General features: G+C 39.0%; 1 protein-coding gene across 1 annotated transcript; it reads right to left on the reverse strand.

The window, feature by feature from the left end:
• Window positions 1–457: 457 nt before the first annotated feature.
• Window positions 458–20,106, reverse strand: bmal1a (basic helix-loop-helix ARNT like 1a). Its single transcript, XM_017474467.3, has 19 exons — window positions 19,960–20,106; window positions 11,858–11,907; window positions 11,348–11,495; window positions 9,963–9,983; window positions 9,811–9,849; window positions 9,633–9,665; window positions 8,755–8,912; window positions 8,577–8,656; window positions 8,382–8,474; window positions 8,178–8,295; window positions 7,740–7,889; window positions 6,989–7,235; window positions 6,481–6,587; window positions 6,221–6,371; window positions 4,801–4,889; window positions 3,525–3,633; window positions 3,325–3,418; window positions 2,092–2,185; window positions 458–999 (listed from the first exon to the last, which is right to left on the reverse strand). Exons 3-19 carry the CDS (start codon window positions 11,485–11,487, stop codon window positions 842–844), a joined length of 1,881 nt encoding a protein of 626 aa, XP_017329956.1. The 5' UTR covers window positions 11,488–11,495; window positions 11,858–11,907; window positions 19,960–20,106; the 3' UTR covers window positions 458–841.
• Window positions 20,107–22,613: the final 2,507 nt, after the last annotated feature.

Below are 22,613 nucleotides of genomic sequence, written 5' to 3' on the forward strand. Positions count from 1 at the left end.
TCTTCCTTTATGGTCTTTTTTTTTCCTCCTTTAGTTCAATTTCTTTCTTTTTGTTTTCTTTGTTCTTTTTACTCTTTCTTTCTGTTTCTTACTTTTTTTCTCTCTTTTTCCTTTTTGTTTTCTTTTTCCTACTCTTGTTCTTTCTTCCTTCCTTCCCTTTTGTTGTCTGTCTGTCTGTGATGAAGCAGTTTATCTTCCTAAGCTTCTGGTGCCATGAATTAATCATTTCTTTCAGGATTCTGCCACTGGATGGCAACATTGAACAAAAATATCTCTCCGCTGAGGACCAATGGCGAGCTGAGGGAAGGCAGGAAAGGGCACGAGCGCCACGTTTGCGTCACGGTGTGACTCAGGTCTTAGCTTCTAAAGTCAACCTGCTGTTCAATATCAGAGCCACTTCCTGTAAGGAGAGAGCAGTGTAGCATCGCATATCATCCGAGAGACATCGACACTGAGATGAGGGGAAAAGAGATGTATTTTAAAAATATCCACTGCTGTTACAATACACTTTCACCATATATACTTCTGCATAACGATAGAATTACAGTATCAGTATACTTCGAGAATATTTAACATTTATACCATTCTGTAGTGTAAAAACATGAAACAACAAAGATATAGAGACGTCTCATTATGTACAGAGATGCAGGAAGAGGTGTGTGTGTGTGTGTGTGTGTTGAGGATCTACAGCAGCAGCGATGAAAGTTCTCCACTACACAGGAGCATGTTTTGTTTTTGATTCCTGCTCAGTGTCGGGGGTCATGTGGTCACTCTCGGTGCAGCCTGACCACAGGAGTTCAGAGGTCACAGTCCAACAGAGTCGTTTCTCCTGCACAATGTCTCACAAGGGCCAGGGCAGATCGCTGAAGTCCACAGGGCCTCCAAGGCCCGCGTCGGCCTCCAGCAGGCTCATGATGACGGCCATGGCTGCCTCGTCGTTACTGGGGCTGCTGGAGCCAGGCTCGTCCATGATGTCGATGCTCAGGTGCGAGTTATCACCTACAGAGCAAGAGAAAGAGTGACAGATATATCAGAACAGTATCTCTACACCACCTTTATGTAGATTTTCACTATAACAGCATGATGCAGAGTGTTTATTCCCCTTACAGATAATTTATACTGGCTGTTAACTACGTGTACGCAAGATGGCCACCGTGTGTATATCCTGCAGTCGTTTGGTGTGTCGCTTGACCATGCGCACAAGCACCACGTGACACTGTTTTCCCCCAAATGAATAAACAAGCTAGCTGCCATGTTGAATCGCACACTTGTGTACTATTCCGGATCGTTATTGTGACCCGACACTAACGCTTTAACTATTACGGCTAGTGTTTGAATTATAAAAACCCATTTAAACCTACCGAAAGTTCTGCTTTGAGTGCCGGCCTTCTGTGTTTTTCATTGTACAGTTAGGGTTTCTGATTTGAGACGCACCATCATGACCCCAGTCACGTCGACGGCATAATTTTATAAAGACAAATGGTGCTCATCGGTCTGTTTTGCGATACTGTGTCACTTTTATCTGTTTATAGTTTATAAAGCTCTGGAACATCGGCAGGGAAAAAGTCCAACTTAAAATGTACGGCTTTGCTTCCGACTCTTACAAAGCGCTGGCACTGGAGACTCCTTCCATAAACGTTACACGAAACGTCTCCTTACAGAAAATTTCACCATATTATTGATTACACGTTTAAAAAAAAAAAAAAATCTGTGTAGCGTCTGCCGTACAAGTCTGTATGAATGAGCTGTTGCTATAGAAACAATAAGGTATTAGGATGAGCACGTTAATATAAAACTGATTTGTAGCTGCAGTACTGTCAGAGCTGCTGTTAGGGAAAACTAATCAACACCTTCTGACCAATCAGATTTGAGAATTCAACTGCGCTGTGGTTTAATAAATTTATAAAGGTTATAGAAGTGTTCGCTTTAGTTATGAATTTAGAGCGTCATGAACTGCTTTTAGTGAACTCCCATTTCATGTTGAAAATGTGCAAGTGTGGCTTGATTCCGACTGAGAGAGGTCATTTTATGCGCTTCATGGTTGCAACTGATACCAAATCAGAGGTGATGGTTAAACGGAAATATGCTCACTCATTATGGAGTTGTTGGAGTACGGGTATCCTATCGAGTCCGGTCCAGGTACCATTCCACTGGACGGCAGGTCCGGGGTTCCGCCATTCTGAATCTATAGAAAGACAAAAGAGTCATGAACTTACATCAACTACCATGCAGCATTTACTACTACTACTACTACTACTACTACTAGTGTTATGAGAAGCTTTTTCAAAGATTAGAATCAATTTGAACCAATTGCTTCGCAAAATGATTCACTGTTTCGAAGCGTCTGAAACACCACACGCTGGCAACACCTGCTGGTCAAGAGTGTAAAAGCAACGAGATCTAGGCCCAAACATAATGACACCTTTTATTGTTTTCCCAAGTTCTCAAAATGTTCCCAAACAATCGACCTTGGTGTTTTTATTCCACCCGTTTTACAATACATTTCAAATGCCAAATTATCCACTTTTCCGCCAATACAATAACCCTCAACATCTGGCCTTTTCTTGTTCATTTTCTAGTAAAATCTGGTGGGATTTCACGTCAGGTGATTAACTAGGCATCCTGAAGTAAGCAGTGATCATGGATCAGTTAAAACACTAGTAGACACTGGTTCATGGGTTCACTTTGAGATCAACACCCCTCTAGTGGCAATCATCATTGTTTCGAAACAGTAATGACGTAACGAAGCCTCATTTGCTGAAATCACGTGACTCGTCCAATTTGATACATGCTTGGAACTACTGATTCGAAACAAAAGATTCGTAAAGGTTTCGAAGCTTCATGAAGCAGTGTTTCAAAAGTGGCCATCACCTACTGCTGCTGCTACTAACTATTTATATAGCATTTTTATAAAGAAAAGAAAAACTATTTCCAAGAGAAAGTAAAACAAAATTAGCATAGTGTATTTCAAAAGGAGTGATCATAAAGATTTAGTGAGAAAAAGAGTCAGTAAGTCAATGAAAAAATGCCACGGCTTTAGAAATCTTACAAATGTGAAAATCACATGAAAAGAAATAAAATAATGTGTGAAAGTGAAAGTAAAAAAAAAAGGACTCTTTTTCCTCAGGCTTTTTGGGAGCATAACTTAATATATTGTTGTAATATACTTAATATACTGTTTTATCCAAAGATCTTAAGCTAATTTAAAAAAAAAAAAAAAGATGATACAGTCGTAGCTGATCTTTGGTTGTTAATGCACGAGTTCCACAGGTCACAGCTGCTAGAAAAGATTTGATAAAAGGAAAGAAATGGATTTCCTCTCACTTTCTTGCCCCCCGGCGAGCAGGTGTCAGGCGGGGGAGTGCTGCTGATATTGAGCGGGCTGGAACCACAACTAGACGGAGACGAGCCTCGAATCCTTGACAGGAGAAAGGAGAGACGTGTCAGAGAGAGACGTGTGTGAAAGAGAGAGAGACACGATTGGGAGATTTTTGTTAAGATGAATCCTGAAAGTCTTCTCTCACCTCTGGATCTCCATCACCTCTTCTGCGATTATGCGGCCGATTTTTCCCGCTCCGGGTCGCGTGCCTCCTGGGATGCCCGGGACCGTCTGGAGAGCCCGTTTCCCTCCACCTGCCAAAACAACTTCATCTAAGCACACGGCCAAAATACCATATTTTCTGCTTCAGGTTAATACTCCGTCAGTGTTACAGGCATAAACCCACGTTTAATGGAAACCGATGCAGTGACTCATGGATTTAGATGTGAAGCTCTCTTAACAGCAAATCACCAAATCTCATCTCTTCTGGTTGTGTCGGAGCTGCAACGTTCATTATTTCTTGCGCTTATGTTACTTCTGTGTATGTTTTCATATCCTAGTGGAGACCAAATGTCAGCAATTAGGATAGAAATACGTGACTGTTTCGACCTTGTGGGAATATTTGGCTGGTCCCCATGAAGAAAACTGCTATATGCAACAGATACACACAAAAAAAAACCCTAAACCTGCCAAAGGTTTTCCTTGGTTTTGGTTATAGAGTTTAAGGTTAGGGTTTGATTTAGACACAGTATTAATTATGTCAGTGGAAGGTCCTCACAAGGAAAGTAATGACAAGTAAGGAGTCTAGGCAACTATGTTTATCTGAATTTCTTGTTTTAGATATGCTTTGAGAAACACGACAGAAATATCTGTTGCTAGAGACATTAATCCACGAGTTAGCACTTCTATGAGTATTTAGCCGCCCTGTGATGTGGCCCGAGCAGCAGTTTGATGTCGTGCCTGGCTTCATGTGCATCTCAAGCTGGTAGCTGCTGCATCATGATGGGTGAAGGCTAGCTAGTGGGTGGGAATTAGCAAAACTACCCAACTGGGAAAATACAGATTTTTTTTAAATTAAATATTAAATAGTCTAACTACCCAGAAAAGCACCACCTCCTAGCTTATTTGAACAAACTTTCCAGCCATAAAGATGAACTTTATAGTTGGTCTTCATTAGCTAGCTAGTGGTGTTATTCAGCAAAAATATCCTAGGTGTGTCCTGTTTCAGAAAAACTGCTGCTTCTGGTTCAGAAGATAAATTAGTGGGAAAGAGAGCGAATAAACATATGTCTGTGCTCCATGTGTTTTGTTTTTTTACTCCCAAACAACTTTAGCTTCAAAATCACCTACAGCAAATAATTGTTATAATCACTGTTTAGCCATTTTAACCACTTGCTCTCCTGAGTAAAGCTTAGGGTTATATCGTTTCAGCTTTGTAGAAGTCAGATTTAAAGCAAGTGATCTGGCGTGAGGGACCTGACCGTCTCCGGATGTCAGCACGCTGTCCATGCTCTGAGGCGAGGAAGCGGATTGAGGATAGCCGGCGTCCGTTCCTTCCAGCACGCCCACTCTGCGAAACACCAGAAGATGTGTTTACAAACAGGATGTTTACAGGTTATTACACAGCCTTCGTTGTACCTATACACTCTCTCTGACCTGTCTATCAATCACTTGCCTATGAGCATGTATTCTCCGGGTGGGGTTTTATTCATGGTCATGATAACAGGATAATAATATTCTGTAACACGATATGTTTAGAGTTATTCGGGTTATAATTCCGAGTATAACTGGATTGTGAAAATAAACATGGGTTATCGGTTACGTGCAGGGTTAACATCAATGCTTCTTACATTATATCTGCTGAAAGAGAGAGAACGAGTGATGGAGACAGAGAGAGAGCGAAACAGACAGACAGCTGGAGAAAGAGAGAGAGATAGCGATGGAGAGGAAAGTAAAGAGATGCTGACAGAGAGACGGGGGAGGGAGAGAGAGAATTGGAGAGAGATACAGACAGAGAGAGAGTGTGACAAGAGGGAGAGAGAGAAAGGGACAGAGAGGGAGACGGTGATTGAGAGAGACAGAGAGAATATGTGAAGGAGAGAAACAGAGTGGGGGAGACAGAGAAAGGCAGAGAGCAAAATGGTGATGGAGAGAGACAGAGAATGTGTGAAAGAGAGACAGAGAGAGAGAGAGAGAGAGAGAGAGAGAGATGGGGGAGACAGAGAAAGGGACAGATGGGGGGAGGGAGAGAGAGCGATACACAATAATCGCAAAACAGCAGCACAAAGCAATCGTTCGCTGGTTAAGAAACCAGTCTAGCATTAGGTTCCTTCTTATGTTACCTCAGATTTCTTTCTGGTTCACAAAATAGCAAACCGGGAATTAAAAAAAAGACAGAAAATAAAACTTTTCTTAACCGATTGGATAAGATCAGGTTTCATTTTGTTATCATTTGGGGTAGGTACCACCACAGGCCAAATTTTGACTGAGGGAAAGCCTTGGATGTTTGATGTAACATTACTGAAAAACAAGCGGTAGGTATTGAAGTAACTAGGGTCTGGAATTAAAAAGAAAAATGGTAAAAGCTGCTCTTTTGATTGTGTACAGTGTGTTAATTGTTCACGTCCTCCAGCAGTGATTCTATAGAGTTTAAAAACACCTACGTCACCACCACAGCTGATGTCACTGAGCCACTCTTTACCACCACCATGTCAGCGACGTGCTCAGAACAAAACACCACCCTAATAACACGTGCTAACTGATGCACACGTGAGAGGGGGGCCAATACATTGTAGCCCAACTGTTTCTATGCACAGTCGGTAAATATACACCTAGGGAAGTTGCAGCTGATAAAATTCCTCATGAGTCTAAGGGAAAGAGAAAAGCAGGGAGGGATCTTACGAGACCACGGTGTTGGTGGAGACGATGTACTCCACCTCTTTGGTCCAGGGGTTCATGAAGCTGAACCAGCGGCTTCGCAGAGTGATGAAGGAGCCGTCTTTGATCTTAAACTTATAACAGTTCGTGGTGATCTTTTCCCTCATCTGCAGAACTGAGAACAAGTCAGAGTTACCACCTTCCTGCGCTTTAGATCCTCTAGAGATCAAAGCAGTTACGCATGAAAACCGTAAAGGTCGGAGAAGGAAGTGACAGAATTAAACCTTGTCTGTGGCATTCGGCGAGATGTCCGATGTCATCCTGATGGAAATACTCGTAGAAGGACGTTCCCAGAAGCTCCTGAGGTAAATATGCTAGAATGGCCGTCGCTCTAAAAGGAAACGAACACCAGCGTAGCATTTAACGCCTTAAAGTATTTGATAGACCATAAAGGAGTGAGACGTAAACATATCGTCGCGGCACTGTCAGTGACCCCAACTCGAGTACACCATATACCTGATTCAGCACCTATGGAGCTGATTGAGACACACCCAGTGTCATAGGAATAACAAAAATTACAACAACGAATTAGCATATAAATCGATAAACATAGCCCAGATATTTCTTTACAAATATGTTGTTTAACATGTTTCAGGGAGGATGTGGATCAGCGTAGCCAAGAATAATCTTGCTTTGCTCAAATATAGTAAACAAAAAATGTCCAGGACGTCTTATAATCAAATCCATAGATTTTATACAATGACGGTGAAAGAGACGATGTCTGGCTCTCACCTCTGGTCGACGAAGACGAACTTGCCGTCGATGGCGTGACGGGAGACGTACTCTGTGGGTTTGACGCGGATGTCCCCGTTCACCGGTTGATGCACCATGTGGGGGTGCAGACGGCCGATGGCCACCAGGCAGCTCAGGTTGCAGCCCTCGTTATCGGGCTCGTTGTCCTCGTCCATGCCCATCTTGGTAGGAGGCCAACTCTTCAGGTAACCCGTGCTGTGGATGGTACAGAAGCTCTTCCGGTCTGCTGTTAAGATAAAATCACACGCTTGTTAACTTCAATGAAATCTACTGCATTTGTAGTAAAGCTGGAAGAATAGAAAATATGTTTTTCTTTAACAGGAAACTATTGTATGTCCTTGGCTTTTTTCCCCCACTGTCACGTGATGTCTGAGTGAGAGCATCACCCATGCTGTTGTAATTTACGTGAACAGAGGTTTCTGTCTACAATCAATATGCAACACACGGTATGGGAGCAACAAATATTTTCAGTATACCAAAGATACCAGAGAAATTTCCAGCATGCAACCAGAGATATTCAGAGATTTTTAGAGTCTCTGCAGCAGAACCAAAAGGTCCAGGGGGTGGAGCTGGACCTGATCCAATTCGTCCCTAGAAGCCTAACTCTTAACATGCTGTACAACAAGGAACCAACACACTTATCCAGCCTGAAAAACACCAAAGTCCAGGGGGTGGAGACTTGAGTTCAGAGGGGGGAAAAAAAAAAAAAAAAGACATGCAGAACAGCCACCTTTCTTCTTGGAGCAGGTGGAGGAGAAGTCTTTCTCCTCCATTTTGACAGACGGACGGTTGCACTTCATCCTGCAGAAGAAGGAGCGACGAGCTCCTGAGCAGAGCCTGGAGGGACCGGGAGTAATGTCAGTCTTTACAGGCAAACCAGCTAGGGGCGAGAGAGAGAGAAACATGGAGAGCATGAGAGACAGAATGTGTGTGTGTGTGTGTGTGTGTATGTGAGAGAGACAGAGAGAGTGAGTGAGTGAGTGAGTGAGTGAGAGAGAAAGAATGTAGAGAGACAGAGAATGTGTGACAGAGATGGAGAGAGTGGGGGGGGGGGGGGGGGGGGTGGAGACAGACACACAGACACATGCATCAAAGCTGGCAGAGCTTTAAAGATTTTTCCCTAACTTTCTGACTGGACCGTATGTGAACAGATTTGATGAAATCATACTTTTGGCATCGATGAGTCGTTCTCTCGGCGCCGTATCCGAGGACGACAGCTGCTCCTTCACTTTGGCAATGTCCTTCGGATGCAGGTAGTCGAACAAGCTCTGACCAATCAGATCGTTCTGCCAAAATGAAAGAGAGTGAAAGATTCGGTGCTGTGTGAGTGGCTAAAAATAAAATCTCATTATTACCAATTCAGAATCGTTACCTGGCTGTAGTTGAGAATTTTATACACAGACTCCGAGACAAACAGGATTTTGCCGCGATCACATCCCACGACGAAGAGGAAGCCATCAGCGGCCTGCCGAGGAGAAAACTCACGACTCAAAACAAAATTAATAATAATAATAATAATAAAAAAAAAACTTTATGGATATTTTGTAGGAACTCTCCAAACACCTACTTTCAATATCAAATGCTTCAGTTCGTCGTCGGATAAAAACGCCGGCTTGTAGTTGGCTTCTGTGTACGGGTTTGTAGCCCCTGAGACGCGAAAGAGATGCTTCAGGTTCACGCCAGTCAGGACGTACAGCGCATACACGTGTCGTGGATTAAAGTGGACAGGAAGTGTGAGTTATTACCTCGTAACGTCTTCATGTGTTGCACGGCCATGCGCAGGACCGTCAGCTTGTCCAGCTTGCGAGACATGGCGTTGCACGTAGGCACTAACGACGCCAGTTCATCTATAAAACTGTTCATCTTATCTCTGCGCCTCTTTTCGATCTGACTGTGGGCTTCCCTGGAACGGAGCGTTGCTTTTATTCAAAATGAAATAATACTGAAACTAAAATAATTAAAACTTTGAGATTGTGTCTACAGTATGGTCACAATTTTTATTTTTACATTTTGTTCATCTCAGTAGAAGTTGCAGTCTCCCATGTACACAGTCAAAAGTTTAGACACATTCATTCTTTTTTTTTTTTTGTGGTAACAAATGGAACTATGGAAATTATGTTGTGATAAAAAAAAGAATCCAAAATAAATCAAAATAATTTAGTACTTTAACATCTTCAAAGAATAGAATTTCAGATATGAGATGCTTTTTAAAACAGTATTAAAGGAGTTCACACCTATGCTGGACACTTTTATTGGCTGCTTTTCAGAAAATTTCGCTTGGAGTCATCCATTTAAAATAAAAAATAAATAAATTTGTACATAAAATATTAGTTGTCTAATGAAAGAAATGAATATGTCGGCACAATTATATTTTTTTCTACAACACCGATTTCAAACATTTAATCACACACCTTCAGATCAATAGGTTTTTAACATCATGAGAAACATTTTAGGCCAGCGCCTCCAAACTTTTGACTGGTAGTGTACATGAGTGTCTTTTTTGTTAATTTTTTTGTGTGGTTAATAAACATTCCAATATATATTATTATAATTATAATTACATTTTATATTTTATAGGTTTTTGTGGCGTGAGGTCTCATTTTCATTCCTGCTGCTTTCTTACCTGGCGTTTTTTATCCGACCCTGCTGGTCTTCTCTGAAATCAGAGCAACATTTTCATGTAAGTTTAATTAATTTATTTATTTTTAAATTATATTTACATACACACATATATACATAATATATACATATATAATATATAAAATAAATGTTTGTTAAATGGAGAGTGGTTTAGGACTCACCTTCCTAGCTGTTTATCTTTCTCCGTGTCCATACCATCACTAAGGATTAAAAAGCACAGAGATCGATTAGCTTTTTTTGAAGGCAACAACAACAGAGTCTTAAAAGGTACACTTTATTTGAAAAATACAGAACAAGACGTGATTATACGTACTCGAACATAAATCCATCGATTCTGGAAAAAAAAAAAAGAAAAGAAAAAAAGAAACGTGTTAATAAAATGTAATGAAAATATTATCTACACTGACTAGTTTAACACTCTTAATAATCTGACTGATTGAAGCGGAACGACTGGATTTAAAACCCGCTTTCACCATGCTCATGCTGCGTGACACTCAGACTATCTACCCTCTTCCGCATGCATGAGTATAGTGTAGATTGTCTGTAATCGACAAAGAGAATGAAACAGATATTTGATCACCTAAGCTTTTACATAGCAATCAAGCAAAAAATTGATGCCAATAAAAATGATCTGTAATTACCACTTTATATATCAGTTACAAGTTAGCTACCTCGTTACACTAGCTACGTGTGATAGCTACGTGTTAGCTAGCTGGCTACAGCTACATACACAACGCTAAACAAATTATCTGAGCATTTGTCTGTGACACGTGTGCTTTTATTTTAACGTTCTGTTGAATAATAAACGTCTTCTGTACATATCTACATTGGCTAAACAAGCTGTATTTCCATCCACATATTTTTATGTGAATTTTAGGATATCGCATTTGGAAAAAAAAATGAAACCAAAAAAGGTGGATGGAAACACCAGATGTGAATAAAATCTCCAAAATGCGCATAAAAACATGCGTGATCAGTTTAGGCGGATAATATTTTTTATTCGTTAAGTAGACATGCACATAAACCATGACGGAAAGACATTTTACTGAATAAACTCCTATGTGCGTCAAAAAAAAAGAGTCATTTGACTTTGCCTGAACCAAACATGTGATTGGATAAATGGCTCAGAAAAGTAAAAATGCTGGTGCGCGAGATGCGTCAGTTTCCCCAGAAGCGAACATGTTGTTCTCTTGAACACACAGGATGGAAACGGTGCTTTATTCGCAGATGTTTTATGAGATATTCCAATTTTCCGCAAAAGTTAAATTCGCAACTTGGATGGAAACATAGCTACAGTTAACGAGGCAGATGTAGCTCGCACGTAATGGCACCACAAACTTCTGTTCCTATTTACAGAGAGATGTTCTGGAATTTGTGAAAATAGTGACTGAAACTGGTCGTTTAAATCAATCAAGTAGAATATTTAAAAGCATGATGATGAGGGACAAATTCTCCTTCTCACCTTCAAGAAGAGTGATAGCTAATGAGTTAACGTTCTCCTCATTACAGCCTGACAGAACTCACGAGCTTTTTTTCCAATCTGCTCATGTGCAAATTACTTTGGTTTGGAGTTTCAATATTGGAGTAACGCGCATACACAGTATGTACATGGTTAATTCAGAATCAACAAAAATTTGTGTATGTATGTATGTATGCATGTATGTATGTGTGTGTGTGTGTGTGCATGCGCATGCTCACTGGTACTCGGTGGCACTGCCCTTCCTCTTGCGTGTGTAGTCCATGCTCGGCGTGCCTACAGAACTACTGATCAACTCTGTGGAACTGGGAGACATGAAGTCGTTCATCGTGGAGGAGATGTCCATTCTTTGGTCCGCCATTAGATCATCTGAGAGAGAGAGAGAGAGAGAGAGAGAGACCAATGTCGCTTTGGCTACACACAAAAATATACCTACAAACAGCGATTAAGGGGGCCAAGCACTTCTGGCCCCACCCCATAGCGAAGGCAGACGACAATCAGTGCTTGTTCCCATGGTGATAAGCTAAATTTGAAGGTAATATTTTCTTGTACATATGATTCCCCGTTTTAAGGGACATTTGCGCAGAAAATGACGAGTCACACTTTTTACACTTTTTTGTACAATAATTAGTGTATTAATAGTGTTTTTTTATTAAAAGAAAATTGCCTGCAGTGGTTTAACTCGCGTCAGAAATAAGATCATGGCTGTAACGGGAGCTGAACAAACTCACCACGTGAATCCCGATGCTGGTTTTCCTACAACAGGTCCGGCAGCAGCGTCCTGAAATCAGAAAGAAAAATATTGACGTTTAATACTTTTAACACACTAAAGCGGCCAAATTTCCATCTAATCACCAGTTAATTCACCCATTTTTTTTTTTTTTTTTACATAGACGATATATAGGATATATGTAAATATATTAACCCTATCTACCCATCCACCAATCTATTTACCCATTGATCTACCCGTCCACCCACCCACTATCCGTCTACCCACCCATCCACAGATCTATTTACCCATTGATCTACCCATCCACCATCCGTCTATACACCGATCTATTTACCCATTGATCTACCCATCCACTATCTGTCTATCCACCCATTCACCAATCTATTTACCCATTGATCTACCCATCCACCCACCCACTATCCGTCTATCCACCCACTGAGCTTCTCATCCACCCACCCACTATCCGTCTATCCACCAATCTATTTACCCATTGATCTACCCATCCACCCACCCACTATCCGTCTACCCACCCATCCACCGATCTATTTACCCACTGATCTACCCATCCACCCACCCACTATCCGTCTACCCACCCATCCACTGATCTATTTACCCACTGATCTACCCATCCACCCACCCACTATCCGTCTACCCACCCATCCACTGATCTATTTACCCATTGATCTACCCATCCACCCACCCACTATCCGTCTACCCACCCATCCACCGATCTATTTACCCACTGATCTACCCATCCACCCACCCACTATCCGTCTACCCACCCATTGAGCTACTCATCCACCCACCCACTATCCGTCTATCCACCAATCTATTTACCCATTGATCTACCCATCCACCCACCCACTATCCGTCTATCCACCGATCTATTTACCCATTGATCTACCCATCCACACACCCACTATCTGTATGTCTATCCACCCATCTATCTCTCCAGCCACAAATCTGTTTCCCCATCTATCCATCCACACATCCATTTACCCATTTATCTACCCATCCCCCACCCACCTATTTATCAACCCACCTGTCTATCTAACCCTAAATCTATTTAACTTTCCACCCACTGTATTACAAACCCACACAACTATCTACGTTTCCCCATCTATCCATCCACCCATCTAACTACCCATCCGCCCAACTATTTACCCATTTATCTATCCATCTACCAATCCATTTAATGATACATCCATCCATTTCCCCATCTATCTATCTATCCCACTCATTCAATATAATCATATTATCACACAGAATGGGGCAGAATTTACACGGGAGTCTCTTAAACTCTGGCGTGACTGATAGTTCAGAAGGAAACAGTACGGTCTAATCTGAATCATGAGAAGAGAGTGAACAGATCCAGAACAGAGCCCCAGATCCAAGAGGATGTCTGATTACCTTTAGTACTGAACATTTAAATCACATGGCAAGCATTCCTGTTATAAACCTGCTCACAAACGGCACTTAAGTGTTCTCACATGAGAACCTGTCAATCACGTGGGACTCATTGTGTGTCTTACAGCATTTGAGAGAGAGGATCAGATTCCTGATGTCAGGTTTCATACAGAACCTAAAAGGCCTGTGCCGAGCTGCTCTAAAATGTTCCCCTAGTCTTAATTAACTGAAGTGCCTGAGCTGCTTCCACAAATTCAGGCTCAGGAAAAGTAAGTCATCTAGGATTTTTAATTGATACTGTGCTTGAAGATAAATGGCACAATGAAGAAAAAAAACAACAACTGATTATTAATCACTAACCATACCTTTATCCCAAACCAAAATCCTGTGGTCACAGATAAAACACATAAAACAATGAAAATAAAAATTAAACAAAAAGGTAGGTAGGGTGGGTATTTAATGAGAAACCGGAAAATATCAACTCCTCTGTCCTGAAGACCTACAGCTTTACCTCTGACTGTTACTGGAGATTCCTTCCATAAATATTAAATAAACATCACCTCCTGACCAATCAGAATCCTTAACTGCTTTCCAAGAAGCACCAATCCTTTCAGATCAGTATTCCACCAGTGTCGAAAGACTTCCAGGTCATTTTAGCCCAAGCACTGATTGACCTGGTCGTGTTTCACTTTCTGTTCCAAACAATGCAGAACATTTTCCATTAACCTGATGCACGATTTGGGAAGGTCCATCAAATTGTCAGAGTTGTCATTATTTCATCATCATCACCAACACACAGACCTTACAGTCATCATCCTGTAATGTCTGAGCATCTGTGTTGCGTTCAGCTTGGACACAAAACGCGGTCTCAATAGCTCATCATGAAAGGACGTCAGATAAAGATGAAAATCGATGTGAGCTAGCTAGCCAGCTTCTTCCGCATTTATTTATAGCTAGCGGAACAAAAAAGAGCCTGTTTTCCTTTCTGTGGAAAAGTTTAACGGAATATACAAAAAGCGGCAGTTTTGTCCAAGTTATGATGACTTCTCACTGTGAAGTGCTTCGGGTTTTAGTTTTTAATGAAAAAATATCTGAGAAGTATCAGTATCGGCCGATACGCAATGTTTCAGTATCGGGAAAAAAAAGAAAAAAAGTCATATCGTGGCATCTCTACTTATTACCTTTCGTTTGGATGGTTAATAACAAATGTAATTGTTTTGGTTAATTAAAATGAAATAAAACTACACAGTACATGTTTAGAAGAAATCGAAGAATATGAACTACATTTTTACATCGAACTACATCGAGCAGTGAACTGAATTACAGCCTCACGCTTCATAACATAACCTGTTTAACAGCAAACAGGTCGAACCTGCCTCTTCCATGTTTATCCCCCCCCCCAATTAATCTAATTCATAATGAACACACTAGTCCAGTACACAAATGTAACACAACCAGACATATTAATATACACTGGACTATATTTTTGGGACACCATGGTACTGTATATATCAGAATTCACTGCTTGTTTCTCCTTAAAATGTGTTCCACCTACACGTGTTTAAACCGCAGACACAAATAAAGACACATTCCTTCCACTCTATAGGCCTGCTTCTGTTTTAAAAATCAACAAAACAAAATCCCATCCAGACACTGCAGTGAGACAGTGAGGTGTTGCTTAAAGCTGGGACAGAAAAAAAGTGAAGAAAAACTTCAAACACGAACGTAAACTTCGATAAAGCAATATTTTCCTTAATCGACATCTTCTCAGCAGGGCCAGGTGATCTGACGATATCGCGATAACATCGTGATAAATAGGATCACGATACACTTTTCTGAATATGGTGATATCTTTTTGTGCGATCTGTGTGCGCACATTTCTCGGAACCGGATACGAACTCATTTATTGGTAAATCATTCGCAGGAGCATTTACACAAGAAGGAATGTGGCGTTAATGAAAAGCCATCTAGCTAGAAAAATGTTCGCATCCAACGTTTCCCTCCTGAGTTCGAGACCGGCTTCGAATCGTAGATTTTATACGCGGATTACAGTGTAAAGTCTACCGTAAATCATTTATTTATTTCAATGGCGCACCAATTTACTTCAAAAAATTAAGTCTAGACGTTCAGTGAGGACAAAAAGTTACATTTGCGGTTGATTGGAAGATACAATGAACAGCCAAAAGTATGTGGACACCTTACCTTGTAGCTGAATGAACACGAATCCCCACAGGCATGCTCTGAAATCTAGTGGAAAGCCTTCCCATAAGAGTGGATCTTATTATAAACAGCAAAAGGGGTCTAAATCTGGAATGAGATGTTCAACAAGCACACACGGGTGTGACGGTCAGGTGTCCACATACTTTTGGCTGTATAGTGTACGGTATGTTTCAAAAGTTAGCAGCTGCACACTGGAGCGGAACTCCTACTCTTACATAGAAAGGTGTGTATATAAGCGTAGATTTAAAGCTTCAAAGTAATTACAATCCAATTATGAAGCCTTTTTTGTATTTTTTTTTAAATTCCCTCATCATAACTATATTCACATTAGGTTAAAAGGTACAAAAGATGAAAATCTGACAAAAGACGTTTCTGCGATGGAAATTACAATCCCAATTCCAAAAAAGTTGGGACGCTGTGTAAAATGTAAATAAAAACAGAATGCAATGATTTGCAAAGATCATAAAACCCATATATTATTCACAATAGAACAAAAAACATCAAATGTTTAATCTGAGGAAATTTTAAGAAAAAAATAAGTAATTTTTTAACACGCCTCAAAAAAGTTGGGACGGGGGTAACAAAAGGCTGGAAAAGTGAGTGTTACTAAAAAGAAATAGCTGGAGGTTAATTGGCAACAGGTCAGTAACATGATTGGGTATAAAAAGAGTATCTTAGAGTCTTTCAGAAGTAAAAGACGGGATGGATTCTGGATGGAAGCACGTATTGCTCTAAAACCTGTATACATACACACCATTAAACATGGCATGTTTTCTATGTTCTATTGTGAATAACATGGGTTTATGAGATTTTGCAAATCACTGCATTCTGTTTTTATTTACATTTTACACAGCGTCCCAACATTATTGGAATTGGGGTTGTAAGTATCACAATATCCACACTGAAAAATAAATAAATCAAAATAAAAATCCATGAAAAACCATGAGTTCAATTATAGTTTATTTAATATCAATTAAAATAAAGACTTAAAAAGGAAAGAGAAAAAAATAAAATAAAATGGTAATAAAATTAAAATGTTTATAATTTTTATATGCATAAAAAAAAATTGTACTGAGTTTGTAAATGTTAACTTTTTTTTTTTGGATAAACACAGAGGAGTCTACCGGAGATTAAAGAACAGCTTTACTCATTTTTTCTATAACTAGCTAGCTATTGTACCCTTGTAGCTGAACTAAGCAGAGCACGTGTATAAACGAGTGTGTTTTCTCTCTCTTGCCCCCCCCTTCTCTCTCTCTCTCTCTCTCTCCCCCTCTCTCCCCCTCTCTCTCCACACTGCTGCACCTTTAACAGGCATGGTCTTGGGAACATTGTGTCCCCTCAAGCCAGTACTGCATCTAGTGCGCGCACACACACACACGGTAGTTACACATTTAACACGGGTGCCGTTTATCCCAGCGCATGTCCTGCATGATCCGTATGGAACAGCAACATAACAGCTGTGATTCCTTGTATCTCCATTTTATTCCATATAATACAAGCTCTAATATCAGCTGATAGTTTAAAGTTGATTTGAATCAAACGTTTAGCACCATGGAGTCACCGTGACACACCGGTACACGCCACTTTAGTACTTCAAAATGATCCAAAACATCATGTCTCCTGTTTTAAACCATTAAAACTTTTTACAAAAGCATTAAAATTGTACTAATCCACCATCATTTTATTTTAAACCGCACATGATAAATATGGATTTTTTCAGCACAGAGAACTCCACGTGCGTTCTTACTAAACATACAACAGTCAGGCGCAAAAGTTTGCACAACCTTTAAAAAGCAGAGATCATAAACTGATCATCATCGATTCATGATTTAGAGCTGGGCCGATATGATGGGGGGAAAAAGTTGTTTTTTTTGTTGTTTTTTTAAAAAATCACAATGTGGTTCTCAAAGACGTTTCTATGACACACGTTATGCAACACAATATGTATTACGTTTTCTAGAAATATGGCCAGCAAAACAGTACTACAAATACATTTTTAAAAAATTTATAAAATAAAAAAGCAAAAAAAATTAAACACCCTGTTTGATGGTAACTTATTTAATATCTGTTAAATATTTTTTTAAATTTTCTATTTATAAAATTACATTTGATTTATAAAAGAATTAAACCAACCAACAAACAAACAATTAAAATAAATAAAAACATATATATTTAACACTGAAAAGGAGAAAAATCTGTAAAAATGGTAACTACTATTTTAAAGATAAAAAATACTAAGATTTTTATTTTCTGGCTAAGCTGCTTCCAGACAGTTATTAATTAAAAACAAAAATAAATAAAAAGATAGAAACGATATCTCAACAAAAAAAAGGATTGTAAAACTATTTATCACAATATCAACATCATATGATATTAAATTTATAATAAAATAATATCCAAAAAAGGACACACAAACTGGTATGTAAAAATTCATTCATCTTTTTAAACTGACGGCTCATAGCAAGGCGACTTTAACTTGGATCGTTTATGAATTAGCGCTACGTCAAAGTGAACAAAGTGGGTGGCTTGATCGATGAGAGGATACAAAATCGTATCGTATCATAGCAGGTTCAGTGGCATCGTCAAATATCGAATTGTATCGAGTGGAAGCCCGATGTTTATAACTCTACTTAGAAATTGCTAAACCCCCTATTCGGACGGGATTAAATTTTCTCGATCAAAAAGAAAGAACTTTACTACAATTAGTCAACTAGCGTGTGTTAGGATTTCTCATAATAATTAGGAAAATAAAATCTAAAAAAAAGCAGTAATGTTTGCTTCTTGCTTTAATGTTGTTTACATGGTTGTGGTACAAATTTTTTGGCGATTGTTTTGCAAGATTTTCAGATTCAGTTTATTGCATCTTTTGTAAATTGTAAAACAGCCGATTTGATTTTTTTTAGAAAAAAATTTAGATTTAGAAAAAATTTAGAAAAGCATGGGGATGCAAACTTTTGCACTCAACTCTCTCTTACTGATCATCTAAATTACCCCATTAACACTGATCGTATAATATGTTTTGATTTTCTTTCCTTAAACATTCTATAAGTTTATGAGCAATTTGTTTTTTTAAAGTAAACCAATAAAATGCATTTTTCTGTTTAAGAAAAACAGAAATGTGAACTCAAGTAACAAAATGGTCATTTTATATATAAAAAAAAATGTTAAGAACAACGTTTGTTAAGAAAAGTCAATTTTTGTCAAGGAAAAATATATATAAAACAAATGTAGTCATTTTTGTAAATTTTTGCCCTGAAAACAAAAAGTGCACATGTCTGTCTACAACAACTTCTGAAAAAAAAGGTTAATTTTTCTATAGAACACATTTTAAAGACAAATAAAAAAAAAAGGTCCATATTTGTCAAGGAAACTTCTTGAAAGCAAAATTTTTACTTTTTTTTTTTTTATCTAGGAAAAAAAAAAAAAAAAAAGTGGTCTTTTTTCCCCTGAAAGCAAAAATGCAAATGTCTGTAAAAAACAAACAAACAAAAAAAACTTCAGTTAAAAAAGGTAATAAATAAAAATTAAGAACTTTTGGTGAAAAATATTTTTAAATCAAACAAACAAAATTTTTTAATAAACAAAAAGGTCCATTTTTGCCTAGGAAAAAAATTCTGAAATAAAAGTCAATTTTTATCTAGAAAAAAAGGAAAATAAAGTGTCCGTCTTTGTCTAGAATACAGTCCACACTAGTGTGATTTTAACTTGGTGAATTATCCTGCATCATTAATATGTATATATTCATTTTGTTATCTTAAACCAATTTTAATCTTAGTAAAATAAAAGTGTACAAACCCAGAAGCAGCCCACAGCACTGATAGTAGATGGAGGTGTACAGTACAGTAGAATAGAGTAGATGGAGGTGTACTGTAGGTGGAGGTGTACAATAGAAGAGTAAGTGGAGGTGTAGATGTACAGTACAGTAGATGGAGGTGTACAGAACAATACAGTAGAAGAGTAGGTGGAGGTGTACAGTACAGTAGGTGGAGGTGTACAGTACAGTAGAAGAGTAGATGGAGGTATACAGTACAGTATAACAGAGTAGGTGGAGGTGTACAGAACAGTACAGTATAACAGAGTAGGAGGAGGTGTACAGTAGGTGGAGGTGTACAGAACAGTAGAATAGAGTAGGTGGAGGTGTACTGTACAGTAGAGGAGGTGGAGGACATTCACTGGCTTTATTTCGCCTCTTTTATAAATAAAAGAGCTTTTAATGCTGAAGTGGAAGTGTAGCACATTCACACATTCCCTCAGTCATGAAAACTGGCTGGTAAATCTTTCTCCAAGTCAAGAATAAAGCCGCCACACAGTGAAGAAGCGGCTGCGTGAAATGTCACTAACGCTCCACCTCCTCCTCCGGCTGCTGCTGCTGAAAAATCAACATCTATACCACTCTGAGAGTAAAGAAACACCATTACCAAGACCGAATCTCCCTTACCTCACATAACAATCACATCATAAACTCAGTATACTCACCCGAGGCGTAAACCAGCATCACATTAAAGTTGCTAAGGGCTTCTCAGCTAGCTGGCGCTCTTTATGTGGTTCAGAGGGAACCGTGACATAAACACAAGTCTCTGACCTACTTTTCTTCTTCCGTCGGGCCACTAACCTACATTTTTCAGCCAATTGCGTCTTCCAAACCCCGCGTGCATGTCCGTGGACCAACCAGGACACGGCTTTCGAACCACGAGCGCATGATTGGCACTCGTAGGGACCAATCACAACAAAGGGTTGGTCCTGACAGTTAAAAGACATGGCTGTTGATTTACAGTCAGCAGCAGTTAAAATGACAAAACAAAAAGGAGTGTTTTCGGTGTAGCACAGTTACATGTTATTTATTAACTCATACTAATGTTTTAAGTGGATTTATTATAGGTAGAAATGTAGTATAAAAACCATAAAACGTCATAAATGGAATAAGCCTCAAGCAAACACACATACAGAAAAAGGAAATGAGCTGTTAATCATTTACGACATTATACACATACTTATACACCGCATTTCACGTAAATCTTCCTCAAAATTGTTATTAAAACATACACAGTTATAACCAAAACTCTGCATAACTTAAATGAAAAAGTAAAATCAGTGTAATGGTAAAAACAACAACAACAACAACAATAGGCTACAGCAGGTTTCACTCTCATAACATTTTATGATCACAAGTAACAAAATGGCGTCTCCCTTTCTGACCATGATACTGTATTTAAGGATTACAACCACATCTAGGTGCTGATGTTACAGGAAAATCATCAGCGACGATGTAGTGTGGTGTAGTGGAGTTACTGTTACTAACCGGAAGTGCATTATTTTCACATAACAGCATGTCTCGAAGTGTTTTATTCCTCTTACACCACAGCAATTTGCCAACGATTAGAAATTGTACTGTATTAATGAATGATACATAGTGCTTGTTGACCATTTAATATTGAGGAATGTCTGTGAAGCTGTCCCACTTCTTACATTATAGCAGCGATAAACAGTAATTCCCTCATTCCCTCATCAGTCTCTCTTGTTTCTTCGATCTTGAACATGAACTTGATAAACCGATTTTGAGAAACCAGAAACTCCCCTGAAGACTTTCTTGCGGCAGAAAATTTACTGACTGTTACAAAGCACTTACACTGGAGACTCCATAAATCCATCAATGTCAAATAAGCTCTAATAGTTTGTATGCTGACACTTTTCATTTATAACTGCGTCCAACCCTTTTCATATGCTCTGAACACCATTTCTGTACTTCACTTGTTACATTGAGCCCCACATATTTGCCTAGAGGGTTGAAAATCCTTTAATTTCCTTAAATTTCCTTCTTTATTTATTTTGCCATTTTACATTTTCCTCTGTTCACCCAGAAACCACGGAGGGTGCAAACTTTTGCACTCAGTGTATTTTTAGATGCATATTATAGGTTCCACTGTAATATCAAATTGTAGCTCATATTTAAACCAAAATGCTTAAACTTTAATATTAATGTAAATGTAAATATTCAATTCAATTCAATTCAATTGTATTTGTATAGCGCTTTTAACAATGGACATAGTCTCAAAGCAGTTTTACAGAAACATATAAACACAGGATAAAGATTTAAATGTGTGAATCTATGCCTATTGAGCAAGCTGGTGCCAACGGTGGCAAGGAAAAACTCCCTAAGATGAAATGAGGAAGAAACCTTGAAAGGAACCAGATTCAGAAGGGGTACTCTTCTGAATAATAACGGATAGTGTGAAAGTAAAAGAAAGTTCATTATGGTTTTAACATGATGGCAGATCATAGAAGACCAAAAGTTCGCTTAGGTACTGTGGCACTAGTCCATTCAGTGCTAGGTCAGTAGTAGTATTTTATAATCAATACGATATTTTACTGGGAGTCAATGCAGTGTGGATAAGATAGGGGTGATGTGGTCATACTTTCTGGTTCTAGTAAGGACTCTTGCAGATGCATTCTGGACTAACTGGAGTTTGTTTATGCACCTACTGTAACATCCAGACAGTAAGGCATTACAATAATCCAGCCCAGAGGTGACGAAAGCATGAACTAATATTTCTGCATCATGTAATGACAATATATTTCTTATCTTAGCAATATTTCTGAGATGAAAGAAGGCTATCCTAGTAATATTATCTACATGAGTGTTAAATGAAAGATTGGAGTAATAATCACACCAAGGTTTTTTACTGCTGTACATGATGAAACAGAAAAGCCATCTAGAGTTACTATGTAATCAGAAAGCTTACTTCTATCACATGTGGTCCTAGTACAAGTACTTCTGTCTTGTCAGAATTAAGTAAAAGGAAGTTAATAAGCATCCAATGTCTAATGTCCTTTACACATTCCTCAACTTTATTAAGATGATGTCTGATGTGTGTCATCTGGCTTTTGCAGAAACATACAACTGTGTATCATCAGCATAACAGTGGAAGCTAATTCCATGTTTACAAATAATTTGACCCAGACGTAGCATATATAAAGTAAAAAGCAGTGGGCCTGAAACAGAAGCTTGTGGAATACCAAATTTAACCTCGGTATGCGTGGAGAAGTCACCAATTACATCTACGAACTGATAGCGATTGGTCAAATCAGACCGGAACCAGGAGAGGGCTGTTCCCTTAATGCCAGTTTCTAGA

Source organism: Ictalurus punctatus, chromosome 8 (assembly GCF_001660625.3).
Source record: "Ictalurus punctatus breed USDA103 chromosome 8, Coco_2.0, whole genome shotgun sequence".
In the NCBI taxonomy this organism is placed as follows: Eukaryota; Metazoa; Chordata; class Actinopteri; order Siluriformes; family Ictaluridae; genus Ictalurus; species Ictalurus punctatus.

Coding starts and splice junctions, on each gene's coding strand:
- bmal1a (XM_017474467.3), bottom strand. CDS start 11,487: ATGGCGGACCAAAGAATGGACATCTCCTCCACGATGAACGACTTCATG. Junction 9,984..11,347: donor GGCAGTGCCACCGAGTACCA/GTGAGCATGCGC, acceptor TTTTTTTTCCAG/AATCGATGGATTTATGTTCG. Junction 7,890..8,177: donor ACGACTCATCGATGCCAAAA/GTATGATTTCAT, acceptor TCTCGCCCCTAG/CTGGTTTGCCTGTAAAGACT.